Genomic DNA, 26940 nt, shown 5'->3' on the forward strand with positions numbered 1-26940 from the left:
CCAAAGTAGATATATAAATATAAAAGAGAGAGCCTCCAGATCATATGATATGTTTTTTAACATACACAATGTGTCAAGAATATAGAATTGTTCTGATTATACAGAGTTATACCAAAATAGAAATGGTGTCAGAGAAAATAGCAATCACCAGCACCCAAATAAATGTAAGCCTCGTATTAGATGACACTTTTCATACAGCAATGTAAATAAGATCTCTTCTCCTTAAACATAAGTCAGCTCCAAGATAGATATGTAAATATAAAAGAGAGAGCCTCCAGATCGTGTGATACGTTTTTTTACATACACAATATTTAATTAGAAATATAAAAAATGACTCGTACAATATAGATATTAAAAGTAAGCTTATCTGTCCAAAGTGTTGTGGAGGTAATTTACAGGTGGTCCAATCTCCCACTCAACATGTTTCGTCACGCTTGTAGTCTCTGGGGACTTCTTCAGGAGTAGATTTGACAATAGAGATACTCTCATATGAGTGAATGTATTTATACCCTTGTCTATTAGGTTAATTACCTTTATTAACTGTGGCAGGTGTTTAATCGCTTGAAGCAGGCTAAGGATTTTAAACTTAAAGTTACAAGTGCAGTATACATTCATACAGGACTAAGGACATTAATACCTATATATAAATATATTAAAAATGGAATAAAATACCAATAAAAATCCTAAGTAATGAGTGTAGTTCCGAACAATAGTAATTATTAAATAACATAAAATTACAGTAAATTCAATCCATTATAATACTAAATAGAAATGAATATGAATTTTATATATATATATATATATATATAATCAATAAATTACAAGAATAATACAAGGGAAGCTAAAAAGAAAGAGGGGAGCAGGGGTGTTAACTATCATAAAAAGGGGTGGTTTCATGACCCTCATTAAGACCATTGGGGCTTAGGGTGTCTAACGTATATATCCAGTACATTTCTCGCCTGGCTAATTTATTATCGAGATCTCCTCCCCTTTCCAGCAATGTTACATGTTCAATGTCTTTAAATTGCAATGGTCCAAATTGGATTCATGAAACTTATTAAAATGTCTAGGTATCGAATGTGATTCTAACTTGTTTCTGATACTTTTCACATGTTCCTGGATCCTTATTCTAAGAGGTCTCTTTGTTTTCCCTATGTATTTAAATCCACAATTACATTCAATCAGATAAATTACATAGGTAGTGGAACAATTGATAGTTTCTTTTATCTTGAATTCTTCCCTGTATTATTAAAAAAACTTTTTTGTTCTCAGCTAGTAAATTTGCAAATACAGCAATGATTGCACTTCAGGAATCCTTTAGGTTTTGCTAGCAAACCTACATTAGCTACACCGGGATCAGTGCTAAGCATGCTAGGGGCTAAAATTCCTTTTAAGTTCCTGGCTTTTCTAAAAACTATTTTTGGTTTTGAAGTTAATATAGTGTTTAGAACCTGGTCCATTTTGAGGACATTCCAATGTTTAGAAAATAAGGCCTTTATCTTCTTTTCCCCTTCACAAAATGTCATTATAAAGCTACAATTCTCATTTTTAGTTAGTATGTTTTTATTCTTATAAGTCAGTAATCCAGATCTATTAGTAAAATTGTTTTTTGTTACTGCTTGGTGGACAAGATCCTGGGGATAACCCCTCTCTATTAATCTGGATGCATAAGTGTTCAATTGTTCTTCACAGGAAGTAGGGCTACTACAGTTCCTTTTTATTCTATGGAACTGTGAATATGGGCTGTTGGTTTTCCAACTTTCTTGGTGACCACTTTTAAAGTGTAGATAGCTATTTTGGTCAACTTTTTTAATATTTTTTTTTGTTTCGATCCCATTATTCTTAGCTATAAGTATTAGATCCAGATATTCTATTTCTACACTCTTAAATTTATATGGGAAGGCCAGATTATAGGAATTACTACTTATATGATTAATAAATTCCTTGAAAACCCTTTCACCTCCTTTCCAGACAATCAGAATGTCATCTATATACCTTTGATATAGCACTATGTGGTACAAGAATGGGTTGTTAGTGTATATATTCTTAGTCTCCCAACTCCCCATGTGCAAATTCACAAAGCTATGTGCAAATATTGTCCCCATAGCAGTTCCGCATAACTGAAGATAAAAATTATCTAAAAATTTTAAATAATTATGTATCAAAATAAAATCCATCAACTGACCAATAAAATTCCTATGTCCATCCTCAAAATCCTGATCCATTCTCATGAATTCAAAACTAGATTCTAATCCTTTAGTGTGTACTATCGATGTATATAAAGATTGTACACTGATAGTTACCCAACTAAAATATATATATATATATATATAGAATCGTCCTGTACTCACATATTAAGAATACATCTTCGGGGTGCCTTCCAGGGACCTGATCGGCCCCTTAAATAACCATTGTAATTCTATGGAAGGAAGCACTCACCAGTTGAGATAAAATATTCACTTTTAAAAAGTGAACATTTTAACTCAACTGGTGATTGCTTCCTTCCATGGAATTACATTGGTCTCTTATATACATGTATATATATATATATATATATATATATATATAGTATATATATATATATATAGCGAGAGAGAGAGAGAGAGAGAGAGAGAGAGAGAAGAAATGATTGTAAACAAAACATACTCTGTATGTGTCATTTGATCAATAATATATAGGTTGGGTTTCTTATATGCTTTTGCCTAATAACTCTTCATTTCTAGTACACACAAAAAACAGGCAATAGGGAACACTGGCTACAAATACAGTGCAACTTTATGGTTTATAAAAATAATCAAACAGCTTGGTATCTCTTATGATTTGCTTCACATAATAATTTATGTTATAGATTATTATTTATATTTTATGTACACTAATTCACAAATATTTTTACTTAATCAAACAAAAATCATAACTTAAACAGTTTTAAATATTATTGAGATTTTTTTAATATCATTTTGTTAAATTGGTAAGCTTTTGCCTAGAATGTTCTCCTCACAAATATTTTTTTTTAAATTTCGTATAGTTTTTTAGCTTATGTTATATGACAGGTTTAAGATGCTAACATTTAATATAAAGTTTAACATAAGCAGATAATTATAATTCAGTCTATATTATGCCGATTATAATACAATTTAAGACAACTCAAAATGTATAACGAAAATAATGTACCACAATAGAGGCCACAACAGAGTTTCGTGTCTGTATGAAAATGCAAAGCTGAAATATTAAGGCTATAAAAAAGGCAATTATGCTATGAGATGACATAATATTTTTTTCATTTTAAAGTAAATTATATATTATTCCTTATTAACAATATTTTGATTAGCAAAATTTTCAATATTTGCCTCATTACCCATGCAACTTTTATGTTTATATGTGGCCTAAATGTTCAGCATCAAAACTCCTCTAATCAATTTTGTACCACCAAGAATTTTACACTAATTGTACCCCAACCACACCATAGAGCAGAATTAAATGATAGCATCATTGTATCGACTTTATGTGAAAGTGACAAACATAATGTGTTATGGTTAAGCAAAAGTCAAGGATTGTCTATCATAATAACTTCAAACCTATTTGGAACAATGTTTAAAAATTCAATTTGGTTGAAATTCTGCTGCAACTCTTGTCATCTCTATTTACAATATATATATATATATATATATATATATATATACTGTATATTTCAAATTGAAAGAAAGTTGTTTGTAAAAATGCTTCTCATATTCAGATTTCAAAATCTGCAATCTGTAACCGTTTCAAATCTGTGGCCCAAGTGACATCATTGGTCTCAAAGAATATGTTTTTTTTTAGAAATGACACCATTGCTCAATAAAAATAAGGACTACATTTTACAAGACTTTTTACATATATCTATGTCACTTGTATATTTCTATTAACATTACATAGATTATACTAAGATAACAATATTGGTCAATGTATAAAATTAATATAATAAAGTTCACGTCCTTCAATTTGATAGGGTTTGAAAATTGTATGCTATCACAGATGGGTACATATATGCCCATAGTCCCATATTGCACAGGGTCAAGTCTGAGAGGACTAAATATTTAGGTAAATTAAGATTGGCTTGGGAGAGTCAGGAGCTGGCATGACACATTACAGGCACTGTAAATATTGATCCAGTCTTGTGCCTTGTCCAGTACTGTAGGGATTTATGTATTGTCATGCTGATTCCACACACAAATACTTGCTTTTGTAAATATTGTCATTTGATGTTCTCCTGGACCTGCTTATGTATTTAGAGATCAAACATAATCATAAATAATGTAATGTAATAATGCTACATCTAATTAGGTGGGCAATAAAGAGTATGTCATAGCAGCAAGAAAAATAATTGCTGGATCAAAGGTTATAGGTATCAGATTCTAACATACTTAAAATTAATGGTTATGATTTTTTTTACTAAAATTAACATATATGAAAGTTTACTTCATTTCTTAGAGTATGTATCAACTCTGTCCTTGAATGATGTATTTTAGGATACAGTCGGTTCAGACTACAAGTAAAATAATATTATGCTCATAAATTATTCTGCTGTGTAATTCCCGCTGGGTTATACTTGTAACATTTAGTTTCTAATTATCACTCCAATGTTATTTGGATATATTTTTTAATGAAGAAAGAGAATAACTTGATTGCGAAGAAAAGTTGTGGCAACTAAACACATTTTGATACTTTTCCCATAATGAATATAACAATTATTTTCCTTACGGTAGCGTCACACTCAAGCCAAAAGCATGAATGTGATGCTAAGTTATGAAATAGATGATAGGTACTTGCATGCACTTATTCCAAACTGCAGCTCCTAAAAAGGACCACTTGAAGCAGAAATTATTTAAACTTTGGACACATATTCTATTTGCTCAAATTCAAATATATATGTATATTTTGGACCCATCATTTTTCGGGTCGCTAGCTGTTGTGCAAAGATTTTTAAACCTTTCTCTTCCCCTATTCTCTCCTCTTTTCCTCCAATCTTCCCCATGTTCTTCTCCCTATGCTTGTCTCACCTTCTTTTTCCCCTCTTCCTTCCATCTCCTCTTTCTTCCCAATATCCTTACAACTCCTAATGTTCTTCCCTCTTTTCTCATATCTCCCCTGTTCCTCATGTTTCTCCCATATTCTTCCCCCTTTCCCACATCCCTATGTTCCTTCCTTACACCATATGCTGACTGCTCCACTCACAGTGAGGGGATCAGTGAGGGCTATATATACCTCCCATGCAACAGGAGTGCAGGGGGTGGTCGATTCCAGACCTTCTTCTTCTGGCAGGGTGATGATGGGCTGCATCATGCAGGTAGAGTTCAGGTATGGATGGAGCTGTTTGCAGGCCCCCCTGCTGGAGGTGGGGGTGCAAGAGGTGCCAATTATAGTGGTGGGGTGTTGGTTAGCTGGGGAAAGGGGAAGATGTGGTGTCTGGCAGCCAGTGAGAGCTGTGAGGGAGCTTTCCTGCAGTTATCTAGTTTCCAGCATTATATAATAGATAGTGGTAATTACAGGCTAGGTGACTCGGTAGCTCAGACAAGAGCTAAGGAAGGCACAGTGAAATCACTGTATGCCAGACAACAGGCTGGAGAGTAAGGGGTATATTTACTAAAGTGAGAGTTTTTAGAAGTGGAGATGTTGCCCATAGCAACCAATCAGTTTCTACTTAACATTTAAATAGCACCTTCTAGAAGATAACAGCTAGGATCTGATTGGCTGCTATAGGTAACACCTCCACTTCATTAAAAAAAATCCTATACAAACAGAAACATTTTCCACAAAGAAAGAAAAAAAGTATTATTGCATTTTTTTCTGATTTAGAGTTGTTTGCAAGCTGCCCACTGGTGTTGGAGTGTTAACATTAAGTGCATACAGTAGTGTATTAGCCAACTCTCCATGACTCCCTGAAGAGTCTAGCAACTTCTCTGATAGCACCCTACACCCAATATGAAGTTGTTATATACCTAAAAAACAGAGATATATATGTTCAAATGGGATCATTAGTATCATTTCCCTGCATTGGTTATAAGTCACAATGATCCCTATGGCTACATGCATTTTCTGAAAAGTATCAGTGTGTTTCCATCAACAAGAATATCTTACAAACTGCTTTGGGGCTCATTTACATTTGTACATAAGTCAATTTTATGGCATGCCTCTAAGATGTAGCAGTACACGTCCACTTTAAGGCCACACACATAGATTGTGCTTTCGCAATCTCCCTGAAATGCATTTTCAAATGTATGCAAGTATGATTAAGTGCTCAGGAAAAAGTGCAGATCTTCACCTGCATTCAGAGTTGTAGACATGTATGCTGCCACACCACCTGTGTACATCTGATTTGGAAGTAGCTGTCATCACTATAAAGGAATTACAGTACAGATGAACAGAACTTAAATGTTTTCTGCAATTGCCAGCAAACTTTTGTGATTAAATCTTTGCCTTATATGTTCCCAGGCTTACCCCAACCACACAAGAAACATCTCAGCGCTAATGAGCCAGTGATTCAAATACCAGTGCAGCAGTGTTAAAAGAGGTGATTGCCAACCTCAGAAGCATAAACAATAGAAGAGAAAGACACTGCGCTCTGTTATTTATGTTGGGACATAAGAACAACACATCAATGTATTAAAAGAATTTAATTCTTAAATTATAATAATAATAAAAAACAAAGACACATGTATAAACACAAAGATAAATATGAAAATTGTAAAAAAAATTAATAAATAATGAATAATAAGCGAGCCTGCTAGAAGCTCATAACAAACAGGAAATTAACAAGCATGCAAATGTAGGAGTTGATCAGGCTCCCAGATCTAAACACACTCTCCTGTGAGAATAGCTACACCATATACCTGTGCAGAATGAGCTATATACTGCTGTAGCAAGTGAATTGTTAAGGCACTGGTGGAGCCTGTAGCCACTGATAGCTATCCCCAACAATGTATCAGTAATGATATTAGTGGAACCCGTTGAAAAAATGCCAGTTTTGTATCAAAGTCACAAGTGATATAGCCAATCTCAAGCGTGATTAATGACGCTGACCCTATGTTCCCGAAGTTGAGCCTGTATATAACATGTAGAATAGTACCCTATTGTGCAATAAACAGTCACGCAAAGTTCTGCTGGGTACTTAAATATTTAGGCTGTCAATAAATACCTGTAGATAGGGACCATGCCATCCTTTTCACAAAGGAAATAGTAACTGAAAATTACCAGTGTATTTCAGCAAGATGTGCTAAGCATTGATGTCCGACAGGTCTGCAAGCCGCTTGTTGGTCTCTTATTCGGCGTCAGCACCCGTCCTGTGCTTAACAGCCGCCGGGACCTCCTTCAGCGGCCACGTGACCCGGATCCGTAACTGGAGTGGGCACCGGAGGATGCTGATAGGGCAATGGTCTAACGGTGGTTCAAATCTCGCAGGAAAAAACTTACAGGCTAGTTTTCAATGTGGCGGCACCTGGTTCCAGATGGGTAGTAGCTTCAGTGGCTGGTATGGAGAGCAGCAACGCATTTCAGCTACTACTGTAGCCTTTTTCAAGCTTGTGTCTTTCTCTTCTATTGTTTACCCCAACCACACCACAAAATAGAAGGAAGTTGTCATCATTGTCCTTGCCTTATCTGCAAAAGATATATTTTTGTAGCTGCAGCAAAAGCTGAACTTGAAGATTCTAATGCTGAAACTTTGCATCACCTTTAAATGACTTTATGAAAACTCAATTTGCATAAAATGACAATGTAATTTTCTTAATTTGTAACCTGAAAACAATTTATAATGGCAGTCATGCCTCCTTTTCTTGGGTTTTTGTATTAAGGGCTTGATTGGGAAATGGATGGTATTGCACAGCTGCAAAGAAGTGGCTGTGCAATACCATCCAACTCAAATGCAAATGCAGCAGGAAGTGTCTGTATGAAATAGACACCTGCATCTTCAATCTAAGTGCAGCGTCCATAAAAAATGCTGCATCAAATCACCATCACAACCATTGTGACAATCGGTCACATGTTTCTCCTTTTGCCAGGCTGCGTCAAAGGTCTGCCCAGTGCTCACCAACAGGAGGTCTGATGGGGACCTCAACCCACTAGTATGTCTTTGGGGATCCAATGTTACCACTCTGTGATGTTTCTGTCCAATTCATACTGTGAGAGGCTCAGAACAGGCTCTCTGGGTGAATGTTCTGACTGGCACACTATGCCGTGCGGTCTGACCAAGACTTCACCACTCCAACCACTCCATTAGGCAGTCCAGACCAATTGCTACTCTTCTGTGCATTTTTAATCCAAATCCATTCAGCGGAATGCCCAGAACAGGTTCCCCGGGTCAAAGTTCTACCCAGCATCCATGGGTCAAAGTTCTGCCCTTCATACACCAAAGAGAGGTTCGACTGGGACCTCAACCACCTAGTATGTCTTCTGGTATCCAATGTTACTGACACTCCCCCATTTCTGGGAACACTGGCCAGGGACACCCCCGCTCCACCCCCTCCAATGCCAAAGTCTGTCAATCAGACTGCAGCATGGAAACACTGTGACCAATTCCATCCAGTGGAAGGCTCAGAACAGGCTCCCTCCGGATCAAAAGTATGCCCAGTATACACCAACGGGAGGTCTGACCAGAACCGTAACCCCCCTAAAACCTGACCTGGATCCGACTGGACCACCTCACATTGGTTTCATCCCAATCGATGCAGTGGTGTCTGAATGCAAACAAACAAACAGAGCAATGAATTGTATATATAAGATTTGGCACTCTGTCATTTTGTCGCATTGTTGTTATGTGGTCTAATAGCTTACTTTTTCAATACTAAATAACTATGTAAGATTTGGCAGCTTTACAGTACCTTTACAGTAGCTTTACAGTACCTTGACAGCTGTGGTAGATATTTGCCAGCAAACAAACAAAGACATTTGTCTTTACAGGTACTGAAGGAAATTTTTTTTAATATTGTACCTGCCAAATTACTAGTGCCATATATGGTGCTGAAAATGTTTCAAAATAGTTAAGTGACACTCTGATTGAACAAAGTCTTAATAGTAAGTGAAGAAATACAGTATGTGATGTATCACCAGGGCCAGTTCTAGACTTTGCAAAGCTCAGAGCAAGAGTTTCCTTTGGCACCCTGAGCTCAGGGGGTTTGGTCTGATTGAGGGGTGTGGCCATGACTGGCAAAAAAAAAAAAGAAAATAGTAATTGTGGGGCTGCAAAGCTAGACAGGTGGGGGCACCATTTGCCGGGGAGATGCCTTTTGCCGGTGGGAGTGCCACTTGTCAAGGGGGGGCTGTTTGCTTAATTCTTACCTTGTGAAGGCAGGCGTAACCCTCCTGCTTGCTGCTGCTCCTCCATCTTCTCTCTCCCATGGCCACTCCCAGAATAACATGCACGAGACTGGGCCTCATAGTGGTAGGGAACAGCAGTGCTGTTTGTAAATATGGCGCCATGGCTGCTGCAGCTTGTAATATGGTGGTGGGCAAGAGCAGGTGGGCGCAATCAGATTAGACTGGACCAGCGGCAAACTGTGGCTATGCCAACAGGTCACAGTGCCCCAAGCAATAGCCTTACTTGCTCACCCCTGGAACCACCACTGTGTATCACATATACTGTAACTCACATATCACATATAACTTTTAAAGCTTTGAGGTTCATTTGGCCATTTAATAGAAGTATTAAGAGGATTAATTTACACAAGTGCTAAGTTGATTTCCATATTATAGTATATTGTTAGCATTTCAAATATCAAACACAATTCTCACATTGTGTTAAAAGTTAGCTGGTTATTATGTTGTCTAGTGAGCATAATGTACAATAATTTTGGGTGCATTGGTACTGTAGTTTTATTTTATTTAACATAAAGTTTGTGATTTCTTATTGATTGATTATTAACTGAAAGGTGTTTATTTACCTTACATTTGGGCTGGTGCAGAAACTTTCTGAATAATTGCAGCGTTGACAGACATGTAATTTTTCAATTAGGGGTAAATCAGAGTTGAACCAAAGCCCCTTTCCAGAGTGTGTCTTGGGTTTTTTTAGTACTAGTTATGCACCAGAACCCTTATGCAACTAGAGGTAATGTAGCATCCCAGGCATCTCAGTCATATCTCCACTTGTAACTGTGTACGCTGTAGTGAAGCATTCTCATATAGGCTAGGTTCAGAGGAAGCAAGTTTACAGAATTTCAATTGTATTTAAAATGCCTGCATTTGGGCAGATCATGTGTACCAGGGATAGGGTTGGTGCAAATGCACAATGATGATGATGGTGGCTATGAAATCAAGTGTACAGAGAGTGGTGGTCCGGCTGCAGAGATGGGCACAACTCAACATATGAACAAATATACATGTTTAGTTCCAAACAGTCAATTCAGTGTTCAAATCTGCATCAGTCCATTAGTGTTTTGACAAATTATACTGTACCTAAAATTTCGGTCAGTGACTTTGTCAACTCAATCTGGGGGAGGAGGGAGCGAGCATTAGATTTCAGTTACAATTTTTATTTCTGAATTTTATTCTGATTGTTATATAAAGTGTTGAAAATGATGTTTGTGCAGGTGTTGATTTTGCAGAGTTATATAGGCACACACCAGTCGATGAACAACCCAGTTTCTTAACCAGTTGTGTTGTGTTTATTGAAGTATAGTAGTTACCACCAGCCATACTCACTGTTACATGTAATAGAGCAGAGCTTGAGTGGAGCAGGGTTCTATACAGCTCACCATCCAGTGAGTTTATGTTGCAAATGGGTAGTGGTACAGGATGCAGAAACATGTCCTTCTTCCACTGTGTCACTCTCATAGCACAAAACAATATAGCTGCAATAACATGTGCAGAAGCCCATCAGGTTGGAGGTCAGACCTCAATGCAGTCTCTGGGTCCTAGTGCCCAGCATGTATGCACAGTACACAACTTTCTAACATAAAGGACATTTGCTTTCAAGGAGTACATTACAGACAATATATAAACATTTATTCACTTTCTACTTGTAACTATACCATGCTAATTAGAGTTTAAAATCAATTTGTATTCAATGTTTTTTTAAAAAAAGTCCTGGGGAAATCATTGTTTTATCAATAATAATTGTAATATGATGTTTTTGTAAGGACCAGTGCCAGATTTGGATTTTGGTTACATACCTTGTCTTCTCACCACATGATTTTTACTTTAAATGGACTTTAAGCAAAGTAAAATATATGCTCTTTTAAAGTGAATAATTTAGCTGTCAAAGTTCATAAAATAGTTTAATATAACATTAAATCTTAACATCTTATTTGGTAAAGAATGTAAAAGATGATGTCCTGATAAGAGAAGTTATTAACAGATCAATTTGAAATTTTTATAAGGTGAGAGGGTCTCGATTTAATCCTAATTTGATCAGCCTGACATTCCATCATGCGGTTGGTGTTTTAGATAAGGGAATTACCTCACAACCAATTTCATTCTGTTTATCTAAACTAATCTGTATATTTTGCTACAATCCCCTATTAAATATTCTTTTAACGATTGAGAAAAGATTTACTAAGACATTTTCAGCTTTAATGTAGCCCCTGAAAGAAACAGGAAACTCACACAGATACACATTAAGATTCACCTCTGTGAAAAATGTGCCTTGTGATGTTGTGTTTTAAATGCAATATTTAAGCATATAATAGTAGACACCAAGTGAATATTTACAATAACAGTTTTATTTGAGACTGTACTCCTTTAATTCTTGGCCCCCTCTATTTATCAGGTCATTGCTACTTGGGTGGGGGTGGGGTGGGGCAGGGGACAAACATAAAAACAATCCTGGAGAACTCATAAAATCAATGTTGTATCCAGCAAATATTCTCTATACTTTTAATTTATTTAGAGACATCTCCATGGGAACTAACTATGGTAGTAACATGTGCTATATGTTTGTGCAAAAAAGTGTCTCCAATCAGCAAAACGTAGACTTTCTATTTCAAACGAGCATTAATTGCTTTAATTTTCATCAATCAAGGATTTGAAAAAAATACTTAAGACACTGCTTCACTTCTTTTTGATAGACTCAGAAGAAACATCTTTAAAAACATATATATGAGTTGATAAAATAACACCGAATATATAAATTTTATAAGTTTTGCTTGTAATGATTGAATGTATCATGCAATTGTTATTCCATAATTTATTAAAGACTCCCAGGATGGACCAAAACCTATATATCATAAAATTAGATAAGATATTCAATTCACATCTAACACACAACCTTTGGAGGTGATTCCCACAAATTATATTAATATAGGTGCTTCCGAAATATAAAATGTGGTAAAATAAGAAATCATAAGATTTCCAGTGACAATAAATGGGAATGTCCTGCATAAACAGGAATATTATGAATCTTTTTAAGTTACATTTTTTATAACAATGACAAGACTGTAAAAACAGAATCAGTATGATTTACCGCCAGACGCATGTCCGGCGGTTGGAATCCCGACACCAGTGGAAATCCCGATCGTCCTCAGGTATATTAGCTAACCTAATTCTACCCCCCAACCAAAACCCTCCCTTAGGGGTGCCTCACCCTAACCTCCCCCCCAGTACCTACCCCTAATCCCCCCTCTAAGTGCCTAAACCTAACCCCCTGCCCTGCTGCCTAAACTTATGTCCCCTGGGGGGTGCCTAACCCTAACCTCCCCCAGGGATGCCTAACCCTTCCCCCCCTTACCCTAGCCTAAACCTAACCTCCCATCGAGGTGCTTAACCCTAAGTCCCCCCCGGGAGCCCTAAACCTAACCCCCCCCCGTGGCTATCTGCGCTCGGCGCCCGGCGACCCTTCGATCGGGATGCTTAGCGTCAGTCTCCCGGCATATGTCTAATGCCAGGCATCATCATATCGATGCCTATCTTTAGACCCTTGCCGGGATATGACAGTCTGGAAGCCGACTGATGGGATTAGGTCCGCCGGCTTCCCGACTGCATACCTTAAAAACACTTTAGGGCAAAATATAATTAAGATAAAAAAAGATTAAATGCATTGTTTTGCAAATACAGTATGTTTGAACATAAATTAAAAAGGTTTACAACTTTGGTAAAATGGTTCTTTTCTGCTAACATTGCTCAAATGTGCAAATCTGCATGAAAAACATAGCATCCAATCAGATATTTGTTTTTATTGTCTAACACTATACAAAACCTGATTGCTCATTGGTTGTTTAGCGTAGATTGGCCACTTTGAGAAATTATAGGAAATAACTCTCAATTTAAGAGCAAATCTGCATTAAACCAAAACCGTTCAACAGAAATGTACTTTCATAGTCAGCTTTGCATTAGACAGATTTATTGTTATAGTTTTTCGAAACTATTTCTAAATCAGCAAATAACACTCAGTATATCTTCAATGGTATTCTGGATAAGTAGTACTTTTGGTTTTATGAAAATATTTTAAATATTGTTACGTAATGATGAATCAAACACATTGACATTGACACTAACAGGCAGCTATTTTGCTATTTTTTTTATAGGATCAGACATTATTTATCTTGATGGTAAAAGTTCCATATTGTACCGTTTTCATCAAAAGTCAATGAGCACAACAAAAGATATGATTTCCGTTAAGTTTAAGACTATGCAAAGTGACGGTGTGTTACTTCATGGGGAAGGACAGAATGGAGATTTTATTGCATTGGAACTAATAAAAGGAAGACTTTGCTTAATTATTCATCTAGGTAAAGTTTTAAAGTTTTCATATGTAATGCAACATTTACACTCTTCTCATGTATTTTCTTGGGACAATTACCCAAATGACCAACAAACTCTATCTATCTATCTATCTATCTATCTTCATCGTCATTAACTGTTTACGTATATCATGTCTATTTATCTATCATCATCATCTATCTACAGATATCATATCTATCTGCAGTAATTATCTAACTAACCATTTATTTCATGTTATCTTGGTATTTCTATTTCATGTTTATCTCTTTATTGTAAATATCCAAGTTGCAAAGAGCAACAGAATATGCTGGTTCTATATACAAATGTGTCCTCATACACTATTGCCGCACTTTTGCCAAATAGCTTTTCTCGACGCTCCAGATCCCGTCTGACTCGATAAGTCTGAATATGTATACGAAGTACTACAATGCAGCGGGCACAGCTTTTTTTCACTCCAAGTTCCATTGTGCTTCATCTTTACTTTGTACATATTTAAAACTAATTCCTGTATTGTTAATGTTGAAGCCCAGAATCTCCGGTACAGATTGACTTGTGTTTTGCTGCATCTGTGTTGTGAAATAAGATGCACATTTAAAGAAAACATGACTACCCTGCTCATCGTGCTCACTCGCACCAGGCATCTTGTGCCACATGGCATAGTGGGGCTTAAAGTATGTCTTATTTTTTATTTTTTTTAACACATTTCATTATCTTTATATTGTCTTGTAATGTTCCCAACACTACCCATAGCCAGGGGAGTAGCGAGGGTGGTTCCGGTGGAGAATGAGCTCTGGGTGCCAAAATGGACAGAGGGCACAATCCAGGGTTCTGGAATTCATGGGGCACTACTCAGCATGACGGCCACCTGTCAGTTTTATCTCGGCTTGTTTGCTCTATATCCTAAATAAGTTACGGATCTGAGATCTATTTCTACATTTCATGCTCCCTCAAGCTGCCCAGATTGCCTCATTTCTGGCCCTCATTCCTCTGTGATAATCTTCTGTCACTTCCCCTTTCCTATTGATTGATTACATTCACCTCTAACCTCTTTAATTCCCTCCCCTCTCTACCCTGTGTTTGGCACTTTTCCCCTGTCCACTCCTTTCTTATTTGCTCCTTATTAGCTCTTTCACCTCCCCTTTCTGATTGGCACTTTCCTCTCCATTCTCCTATTTGACTCCCTCCCTCCTTCTCTCCTCATTCATTCATGGTGCTTCAATGGACTTAAAAGTGACACATATGAGGTAAAGTCCTAAACTTCAATTATAAGGTATTAGATTAAACAAAGTCACTGCCTTGCTATTTAAAGTAATGAGGTGTTCACAGGCATAACCACAAAGTGTTATTTGAAAGGTCTTTTAAAAAATGTTAGGAGACCTGAAATAATAATAATGGTGGTAGATAGAACATGGTTAGTAGTACTCACATTAATATTGGTGCAATGTATATTTGCAAAGTAGGAACATAACTGAGAAGGGAGCTTCCCATAGGTGTCCCCACTGCAGTGAAAGCTGCTTGGGGCAGTAATCGCAGTAATAAGCTGTGCACCCTGCGGAATCTCACTCTAGCACATGTACTCTGTCAATTTAAGTTAAATGATCAGAATATATAATACAATCTCCTCTCTTGACTAATAACAATGATTCAAAGGAGATAAAAGTCAGATCCTGGTGCTATACATAAATAAAGCAGTGCCAAAGGAGCTACCCTTTAATGTCAGATAGTGCATCAGCAAAGCATTCTATTCCCCCAATGGGACCTCAATGCCAAGTGTTAAACTGCCACTGTTTGCTCTTTTTCTCTTCACTTCAGTATTCCCCTGCAGGCTGGCCATACCCCACTGACACAGTTCAGTACAGGGAGGGGGGAGGGGGGCTGTATGACATGCACTTTCTCCAGACGCCATGGTTCCATGCTACTCCTCTGCCCATAGCTTACCATTCAATGCCTTTGGCTCCACTACATAATGTATATTCTAATTTCTTTATTACTGTCACTTGACATGGAAATGGTAAAATCCATGCCTAGCATGTGCTGTGCTTAGCGTTCTGTTTATCTTTCTTAATTACAGTGAAAATTCAAAAGCCTCTAATTTCTCATAATTTCTCAAAATGTCAAAGCATCCTATACAATTATAAGATCTATGTTGTGTATGAAAAACATCTCATAACACAGAAAAACACTTTAACTTAAAATAAATGTATAGATTTACATACATATATAATATATGCTATTATTTTATTGTTGTTGTCTTTCTCTCTATTCTTCTTTAAGGAAATCTACAATTTCATACCACTAAGCCTCATGTTAATGTCTCCTTGGGAAGTTTGTTAGATGACCAGCAGTGGCATTCAACTGCCATAGAACGTTTTGGCAGACAAGTAAATTTCACTGTTGACAGACATGTGCATAATTTCTTCATGAAGGGAGACATCTCCTATTTGGACATCGATTATGAGGTGTGTATTTTGTGTATATTAAATATGAATAAGAGACAGTCAGGCAAATCAATATCACGTAACAGAGATAAGCTGCATAGAAAATGTCAACTATATGAATTCTACACATATGTACATTGTGTTGAAATAAACCTGGAAATGACATTCAGTGGTATTATATGTATATTACACAGCTGGCATTTACAAGTGAGTGCAGAGAAAGAAATATATGACTCAACTAAGCTTCCTAAGAAAGAAAAGAAAAGAGGGGGCTCTGAAGTAATCTAATGGTGTCACATATTCTAGTAAAGATACTAGGCTTTTATTGTTGCCATATACTGAATATATCTCAGCTTTGTGTACAGCACACTGTTATTGTTTTCATGTTAGCCTTTTTCTAATTACTAATTGCCTTTTACCTACAGCACAACTGCACATTAAACAGGTATTTGATCAGGCAACATATTATAAAATATTATTTGTATAATATATTACAGATTCTATAGTTGTCTGTAATCCACCTCAGGATGGTGTAAGCCTAGCAGTGATCACACCAGAAAATGATACATTAAGAGGCACAAAACAAATGATAGAACAGCAGCTAAAACTTATTGTACTGCATTAAGCTGGAGAACAAGGGAAATGTTAGTGTCAATTATTATTTTTATTTTTTTTCGCATACAAAAGTCAAATCAAAGAACTTGGTTAAGAACATAGATATCATGTTTACATACATATAAAAGCAAAATTGTGGTAAGTGACTTAATAAGAGAAGACAAAGGGAACTTATGATTCAAAGAGGCAGTCTGAAGAGGTGGTGAGCTCTTCAGATTACTGAACGGATAGGCATAGCAGATGGATGACTTCCCCAAAAGGAAAGTAGAGGAAGTGGAGCGCCGAGTATATTAGGCTCACACAACTGCCACCTTAGGTTAATGCTTGCAATTGTGACACGGACTGGAATAAGAAGATCTTAGATGCTGGAGGGTACTGAAAACTTTGGTCAAAATGAAGAATCCAAATTACCACTCCCCCACAATGGCAGCAACACGCCTCTGTTTTGGGAAACAGAGGTCATCGTCACTCACTCCCCACCCAGAAACGGTAGTAGACTGCCAATCACTAACAGTCTGCTGCCGGACTGCGTGCAGGTTTGCAGACCCATTCTGCACATGTGCAGTATGGGTCAGGCGCATGCACAGATTCCTGATAATTGGGAATCTGCGTGATCCCGGCCACTGCATCTGCAGCTGAATAACCCCCTGAAATCACTCTGCAGGCCAGCATTGAAGACCATGTCTAGCAGGGCTGCCATCAAGGGTGGAATGCCAGGACTGGAGTCCAAATCCTGGACAGAAGGGGGCCTGCCCACAGTGGCTCTGTCTGGCTGCAATCAATCTCCCTTGCTGTTTGTAATCTCCATATGTTAAGCTTTGCCATGACCAAATGTGGATTGATAATGCTGTCTGCCACAATCTGAATGTATCGAGTGGAATGTATCACATGCCGAGCTGCTCATGAGCCTGCCAGAGTGTGAAAGTGTGTCTATGAAGCCAGCCCATCAGCCCCAGAACCAGTGTGTGGCTTTGATGAAGTTCAAACCTGGGCAAAAACTTATTTCTAGTCAAACTAACCAACAGTGCCAAATTTGGTGGAGCTAGGTACAAAACTCTGGCCATGCATAACAGACAAACAGACAGAGAGACACACTTTCTCACATATTACATAGATATTGCTATAGGATCAAAATACATAGAGAATGGCTTATGGAAAAATGATTTTTATTTTAAAAGCATGCTGCCATGTCAATGCTGAAAGAAGATGTTGGAGTTGCAGTAAAGTATTCTACATGGCAGATTGCAGTGTGAAAAGTGAATTAAAATATGTAAAGAGTTAAACAACGAGATTCCAGAGATTTACATTAAAGTCTGGGGAACAGATTAACATTGGGCTAATAATGAAGAGGTAATGCTAGGTTATAAATGAAATTAAAACAGCAGTAGGTACATTACTAAGAGGAGCAAGTGGAGTGAAAATGAATAAAAGCTTCTCTTAGGTTAAACTAGTAAGAGCACAGTCTTAACTTTTGTGTTGCAGAATATATAATGCATGATGCTGTATACATAGTGCAGGATGAAAATACTGTGTATGGATGAACAAGTCAAATAATGAACAAATCATGCACATGTACCCTATATGCACACATTATAGTAATGTAATGAAGTATTAGACACACAAAACAAATATTTAGAGTTGTACGCTAATGCAAATGCATTTGTGAATTTTGTCACTTAGCAATTGCCAAATTATGCTAATGCATCAGCCAGCAGAATTTGTATTGAGACGCCCAATGGATCCCTCATGGCTGTCCGCAACTGCATACACAGACGCAGCACTGGACGCAGATACTCAAAGCATTGAATTCTCGAGTGAGTCTATCTTCACTCAGGATGGACGTGGTAATTGAGATGCTGGAGCTTTGTTCTCTGCATGCGCAATTGCAGATGCTGGCTAGTACACACCCGGTACTCCACATAACCACCCACAAAACAGTCTCTTCCTGTCAATCAATTGCGAGTGAATCCTCACAGCGAGCACGATCAACATTAATTCACAGTGCATGTGCAATGCAGCTGTGAAGCATACACAGACCACCAATAATTGCTAAACTGCGTGAACTTGGGAATAACATTCAACTCTGAATCAGGCCCATTGTCTTATTATGTTATTAATAAATGCAAAAGTTGCAGTTTCAATATAGTGTATATAATTAAATATGAACACAAATACAAATGAAATGAAATATCAACATTAAAAATCAAATAGTACTCTACCTTCCTGCAGTATTCCAAATAGAAATGTCAGTTAAGTAATGGGAATAGTCAACACAACTTCATACTGTATGTACAGTATATAAAGCAGTCCTCTTGTTTTCTGAGATACAGATGTGTCCACATACATCTATCCTCCGTGTGCTTCAAGTCGTGTTACACGTAATGCGTGAGTGCAGTGTGACTTGTAACTTTTTCCCTTAATGCGTCTTAATCACACTCAGTGAATAGGACGCACAAGCAGCTTTTGCTGATTAAAATTATATGTGGCATGCCTATATTCTGTGTGCGACTGTGGGTGTGTCTACATGCATAATGCCACATTACAGTGTCAGCAGCTGTACATGGGTAAAAGTCGAATTTAATCAATTTTAATCTGTTTCAAATACATCAATTTCAATGTTATGCTTCATGGGCAGAAGCATGCATATACTAACACTAAAAAATCTATATACAAATTGTGTTAGAAAATATGTGATTTAGCCCCTGAAACAGAACATCAATGTTGATCAATTTAGATTGTTTTTATTCTATTAAAATTGACCTTTAGAAAATGTACCCCTTAGTGTAGAACTGGCTAGATGGAGAAGACTTTGACATAGGTGGCTTGCCTAATAAATATTGTAATGTTCTGGAACTAATTTTCCTGGAATTTAAATGAAGCTTTTCCATGTAACACAAACATATTGGATGTCTTTGTTATCACTTTACAATTTAGAATTTGACCTGTATGCTTCCCTCTCCTAACTCTTAGAGGGGCTCTAATTAGCCATGGGGTTTAATGTGCATGGAAAAGCCATTGATGCCTCACTTTACATGGAATCAATGGGTTAGCATGCATTAACCCCTGGTTTACTGTACTGGGAAAATTATATTTAATTGAATAACGCTTCCCTATAAGGCGCAGGTAGTTTGCTCATGGCAATTTTCATTCCCCCTTAATGTATTTGACCATTTTAAATTTACTACTCATAATTTTACCCAAATTATAAACTGTACCTTCCATATTTATTTGCTCCTAACTCAATGAGGGCCACGAATGAGACCCGACTGCTCCTTAAATTTACATATAGTAGAATAAATCAATTTTTTAGGACTATTAAGACCTGGGAAATAAAGGAAAGCTTTGGAACTAAACAAAGTGAGAGGAAATGTGAGGGAATAATGTGAGGAAAATAATAACAAGAGATAAGCAATTTATGCAAGAGTCGCTCATTGCATATTCCTACTGACATCATAAACTGACAGTATCTGGAAAGATTCTTAGTATATGTGTGGTACCCCTGGTGTTGGCATGGGCAGGGACCTGAGAGGGGGGGCTGTGGGTACTAATTACCAAGGCCCCTTCCCTTTTAAATCACAGCAGCATGTGCTATGTGTACTGGGCTGCAGTGGGAGACTGCTCACAGCTGCTGACTGCTCCTCCCCATGGCTTTGCGCTGGGCTGAGGTTCTCACAATGGTCCCCTCCCCAGAACGCTGCAAAAATCTTTTCTTTTTTAAATTTAAATCCTATGGGGATGTGGCCACACCTCCTGAGATTAGGCCATTCCCCCTTCACCCAGGCCCAGCTGGACTTTCTTCGCCCTTAGGCTTGGGCACAGATAAGTTAGGTTTAGATAGAACCTTATAGTTGAGATGGCATTTCAAGAAAATATTCCTTCTTCTCTGGCAATAACTCCAGAAGCTTTATCCACCTTTGGCTGTAGCAGAGAGGTAAGCTCCATACACACAATAAAATTACATATTGTGACAGCCTTGATAAATAGAATAAATAAGGTTTTTTAAAGAGGAGGTTAGAGGACGTGAGTTCAGAAAGGGTCACTATATGACAAAAATACCATACATGTGACAGTAAATTGCAGCACAAAAGGAATATAGTGTAATACACTTTAGTTTGCAATATGGTGGCAATTAGGCAATACACAATAACTCTCTTGGATAGTGAATTAGATTTATTTAACTATCAAACAATCTTTGAATATGACTAGTGAAAATGTAGTTTCTCAATGGTTTCACTATACTATACTCTAAGCACAATTACATTTACAAGGCAAAGATATAATGTAATAGAAAATCAGATTATACTCAGCAAAATTATCAAAACCCTCAAACTGATCAGTCATTTACATTAAAGTGAGAACACAGTATACTGTTCTGGATAATCACTGTACTATAACATGCATGTGCTTGCAGTGATGTGTGGTGAGGTAAATGGCTGGGGGGGCACTGGCTAGTATCAGAGCCAGATTTACAGATACATATATGAACCCGAGGGTTCATGTGGGCATTATACAAAGGTGCAGTAGTTTATAGTGCTGGACATTTGGTGAGTTTTGATCAGGGATATGAGGAAAAAGTAGAAAGGGGAGGCAGTGCCTCACCTGCCATACACTTTTTTCCTCCAGAGTTTTGACTATAAAAATGATTATAATAATAGAAAGAAGATATTTATAATATTTTCTTAAAATTTTTCTTTTCATTTTTATAGTCAAAACTCTGGAGTAAACCTAAGTATGACAGGAATGGCTCTGGCGCACCTGATCACACATCACTTTGTGCTTGTAATGCACAGTAGGAAAAGTAGTAGGTTTAGCATCTAATGCTGGTCTTTCCTGATTCCAGAGAAATAATAGCTTTAGTTTTCCAATCAGAAGGCACAGTAAGCATTATCTTCAGAACTTCACAGTATCAATAGTTCAGTCCCAAAGTGCTCATTAATCTGCTAAAGATTCTATTTGGGAAGTGTGTCAGACCTGAATCAATGCCTATGGACGTTTGCGCAAAAATATGTGTACTGTAATTGCTCTTATAAGCCCTTACAATGACTTGGTGGCAACTTAGGCAATTAAGAAGAACTGAGGGCAGAATATGCATGAAGTGGTTTAAACCATAATGCTGAGGTCTATTAACAGAGGCTTTAAGATCTGTTGCCTTACTCCACCTAAGCTTCTTTGTTAGTGTGTTTTTAATTTAAGTGATTGATATAAGGGACATCCCTATCAACCGATAGTAGGTTTATAGCTTAGAAAGGCTGACATAAGATCATTTTTCATTGGGAAATAAAAAGCTTGCAGGCAGCAAATAAAAGAAACTTAGAAGTACACAATGAATAGTGAAACAGGGAGAGAAGAGTGCCTGGTACAATGAAGTGCCAAAAGTCATGGGATAGAACTACGTAAAGGTAATGGTAGGTGGTGCCACCATACTGTGATGTCTTGGAACCTGCAACAGGTGTAATCTTATATCTCGTGAGACAGTTTGAACACTGGCTGGGCTGCTTATGGCAAGAGAATGTGAATTATCAGACTTTGAACGGGGCATAATACTTGGTGCCCAATGAATGCAGACATTCAACATTCCTCTACGGTGCCACGGTGTCACGTGTGTTCCGGGAATACCTCATGGAAGGCATTATTACCCACTATGTACAATGCAGTGGTTGACCATAGGTGCTTAATGATTCTGACCAGCAGTGTCTGGCCAGAATTGTCCATGGTAACAGACAAGTAACACTGGCTCAAATCACATCCACATTCAATGCAGGAGGCACCAGACCCATATCCAGCTGGTCAGTACAGTGTTCTTTAGCTTCCATTTGATATGGGAGCAGAAGATCCACCAGATTGCCCCTGTTGACATTATGACACCAGACACAGTGCCTGATCTGGGATCGTGATATCACTATTAAACCATGGAAAACTGGCAACATGCAGGGTGGATTGGGATGGAAAACCAGCCTGGGAAATTTCTGGAAGCAGCCCTCATGGTTCCAGTTGTTTTTGGCTGATTGAAGGGTTTAGGTTTGGCCCAAACCCCATGAGGCCATGGACTCCAGTTGACAGCAAGGCACTATCCAGGCTGGTGGTTGTTCCATATTGGTGTGGGGTGTGTTCACGTGGCATGGATTGGGTCCACTGGTCTGCCTGAACACATCATTGACCAGTAACTGCTATTTTGCATTGCTTGATGACCATTTGCCTCCAGTCATGGACTTCATGTAGCCCCACACTGATGGAATATTCCAGCAGGTTAATTCACAATTTCATCAGTCCCAAGTTGTCCAGAAATTTTGGAGAGTTCTGACCAATGGTGTGGCCACCACATTTGCCTGACAAGAACCCAATCAAGTATTTATGCGATGTGGTGGAGAGGTCCATTTTATACCCAAAGTCCTGCACCTACACATATCAGGGAACTGTGGAAAGCAATCTAGATGGCATGGGTCAACATCTCTCTAGATGTTTTCCATCCACTTGTGGAATTTATATCACATTGAGTTACTGCACTTTGCCATGCTAGAGGGGGTCCTACACAATGCTAGGCACCTATCCCATGAACTTTGGCACTGCAGTGTAAAAGTTCAGGTTTAATGAGCAGAGATACAGTATGAATTGGGAAATGAAGCAAGCAGCAAGAACTGTACCAAATGGGAAGGATAAAAAAATGAGTGATAAGACTACAATGTACTCAGGGGCATATTTATCACAGGGCGGAAAGAGCTTTGCCCTATAAATCAAGGTGTTTCACTACAGATAAGTTTCCTTGTGCAAAGAATGGGCTAGCCTAATAAACAAATATAGAGGCAGGACAGGTACCACTATCATTCTTGTTCTGTTAAAGGCATCTCAGGAGATTTAATAGATCCCTTAGACAGACCCACAACCTTAATTTAAATCTTACAGTTATGATAAATAATAAAATGTTTAACTTGATTTTTGATATAATCCTTTTGTTTCTTACATTTTGATAGAAACATGCTTAATGTACTCCTAATAAGGTTTATGTGGAATAGCTGTGCTGACAGATTTCCAAAAAGACTTTCAAATAAGCACATGAGATTAATGCTTCAGGATCTTCATCCCATATGAACATCTGATTTACAAAATACCTAGGGTGTATTTATAGTGGAAAGCAGAAGAGAAAGACACTGCTCTAACACAAATGGTGTTATCTGTCCATCATGCCTCTGATTTTGCCCAATATGGGGAATGTATGGAATCAAGGAGCTTACAAAGATTATTTAATTAGACGTGGGGTTTATCTGCAGGTAATTAATCCTGGTGCCTGATTCAGTTAGTTGTGGGAACCTCATTGCGCTAATTAGCAGAGGCAGGATTTTCCTTGCAGCCTCACAAGCTGTAAAAAAAAATCATCGTTAAATGTATATTCTGCATTTTAACATGCGTGGAAACCCATTGGTTCTGCATTTTAAGCAGAATCAGTGGGTTAGTGTGCATTAACCCAGTGTTTACCGTGCAAGGAAAAGGCTAATTAATTTAATAGCTATTCCCATGTGGTGCAATCAATTAGCTGTGGGGTGCAGGATGTGCAGTGCACATGGGCTCCTAGGCCGAGGGGAGCCCACACCACACACTCTGCACCCATATATAGCTTTACTTACCTCTCTGCAGTCTGCAGAGTGCTGCCGAGCGGAAACAATCAAAGGAAAAATGTCAGTTTCCATTTTCCCAGTTACTTGCACATTCGTAGTAAAGATGTCCTTGAGAATAAGGTGTGGGGGCCATTTTCCCGGAGACTCGCTCACGTGCAGTAGATTCTGGAACCAATCCAGAATCTACTGTGCTACCACAGAGGATAGGACTCACACTGAGGGCCTGATTCAGAGCCACTCGTAAGCGGCAGCTCGTTCGCTCCGAGCGATGTTTTGCCAACTGCGCATGCGTACGGATCGTTATATGCATGCGCGAACCAGTCAGTGCAGTCGAAATTCATGTGCTCGCAAAATAGCGACTGCCTGCTAATTTGAGTGACAGAATATGGCGTATGTGGGTGGTATCAGGGGAAGGTGCTTGAAAACAGGGAGTGGAAATCAGAACGCAGGCGTGCTTAAAGGTCAAAATGGGCGTTTTATGGGTGTGCATAATTAAAAAAGCAGCGTCATTAACCACGTCACTGGGTTATTTTATAGCCAGAACTGCTCGCAAAATTGTGGTAGCAAAAACCGACCACAAGAATAGCGAGCAGTTCATACCCTGTTAGATGTACTCGATTAATCTAATAAATAGCGGACATGACGTAGGATGCGAGCGGCCAGGGGGCGTAGTTTGCCAAAAAACGACCGCAAGTTTTATTCGCTCGTTCAGACCTAGAGGCATGAACAGACCGCAAACAGCGAACGGTTCATTTGAATAGCCACCCCTATTTTCAGGACGAGCGAGCGCTAATTGTGTCCGGCTCTGAATGAGGGCCTGAGTCTGCACATGGGACCTCACCTCTCTTAAAACACCCCTGTGCGGGGTATAGCTCGATACTAATTAATTTCCCCCATAGATGTGTGAGGGTAAAAATAGGATAATTTTTGAATTTTCAAATACCTGTAAGCCATAATGTATCAACTGCAGGATCAGTTATTTTCTAAAAATGGCTTTCCAGTTGGCAAAATCTAAATATGACTTCATAGCATATCTCTCATATATATTGTGATAGCACATACAGTACATTATTCAATTTTAAGGAATGTTATAGGTACAATGCTCTTCAACTTAAATAATCTTAAACTGGTGCCAGAGCTGCAATCATAGAAGGAGGGAATACGGAACAAATTAGTGATACATTTGTAATAAAAAGTTAATAGTTACCAATAAATCATTGTGATTTCAACCATTTGTATGTAAGTAGAAAAAGCTGAAATAATGTACTAGTTTTACTAGCGAAACCTGTAATATATTGGTGAAATGAAATGCTCAATTAGGAACATAATTGCAACATTCTGTAACTGCCTTAATGGCTATATTGATTGTTCTTTTCTTTCTAAGCTTAGCTTTGGAGGGATTGCATCACAAGGAAAATCAGCATCATTGCTAAAGAAAAATTTCCATGGATGCTTTGAGAATCTTTTTTATAATGGTGGGAACATAATTGACTTGGCCAGGAGATATAAACCTCAGATCTACATTGAGGTAATAAGAAATTACTTTTATTGACTATTATAATTATGTTTACTTTTTGTTGCATAGCTTTTAAAAGATTTCTTATATAAGCATTAAAGTGATTTACATTTTTTCATCTAATTTCACAGTTTATTCTCCTCACCAGCTACTTTATCATCATGACCTATATTTATCTTTAGTACTCTCAGAACTATTTTTCCAAGTTTTTTAGAAATATTTTTCTAGATTATTATCCATAATATTTTTGGTAGCAGTAGATGTGTTGAATATGCTGGGCTTGATTTTGAGTCTCACATAATGTGGTTTAAATTTCTGCAATCAGATGTCACATGCAAACATCTGCCAGTATTTTTAATTGGACACTTCTATGTGACTGCACCACCCCCGGCCCTCTACTCATGAGAGTAGCCATCACCATAAATCTTTCTAGGCACTCTCCCATACAGTTGCCTTGTGCACCTTCTTTCTAGTACCAGCCACTGAATTCTGTAGCTCCTAAAAAGTGATAGTTGGCCTCTCCGTGGCTTCTGTCTTCTACTTGTCCTGATGTTGAATTTTGTTGGATGGCCCTTATCTAGGCAGTGCCTGGGTGGTATACAGCTTCCATTTCCTCAAAATGTATCCAACAGTGCTCACTGTTGTAGCCTTTCCTATCTTATGCATGCCTATAAATTTATCTTCCATTTTCTTATAATACACTTTGGTCTTCATTTTCACAGCTTTCCTTCAGATTCACAGTATGACCAATTTTATTAGAACTATGGGTCTTTGATCAGTATACAATCGGGAAACCGGCTGCCTTAATACCGACAGCCGGCTTCCCGACTGTCATATCCTGGCGAGGGTGAAACACCGGGCATCTAGATGTAGATGCCTGACATTTCCCCGATGCCAGACCGGCGCCCGGCATCCCGATCGAAAGGGGTTAGGGTTAGGTACCCCCCCAGGAGGGTTAGGGTTAGGCTAGGGGGAGGGAAGGTTAGGGTTAGGCACCCCCGGGGGGACTTAGGGATAGGCACATCCCCGGGGAACTTAGGTTTAGGTGGCGGGGAAGGGGGGGGTTAGGTTTAGGCAC

General features: G+C 38.1%; 1 protein-coding gene across 1 annotated transcript in view; it reads left to right on the plus strand.

Moving 5' to 3' along the window:
* CNTNAP4 (contactin associated protein family member 4) overlaps nucleotides 1-26940 on the plus strand; it is a 377413-nt gene that overhangs the window by 199085 nt on the left and 151388 nt on the right. The window contains exons 5-7 of the mRNA XM_088470185.1: nucleotides 13488-13691; nucleotides 15958-16142; nucleotides 25731-25874. Of these exons, the coding sequence (XP_088326311.1) occupies nucleotides 13488-13691; nucleotides 15958-16142; nucleotides 25731-25874 (533 nt within the window). The remainder of the gene's footprint in view (nucleotides 1-13487; nucleotides 13692-15957; nucleotides 16143-25730; nucleotides 25875-26940) is intronic.

This window comes from Taudactylus pleione, unplaced genomic scaffold (assembly GCF_031769625.1).
Source record: "Taudactylus pleione unplaced genomic scaffold, aTauple2 ptg000095l, whole genome shotgun sequence".
NCBI lineage: Eukaryota > Metazoa > Chordata > Amphibia > Anura > Myobatrachidae > Taudactylus > Taudactylus pleione.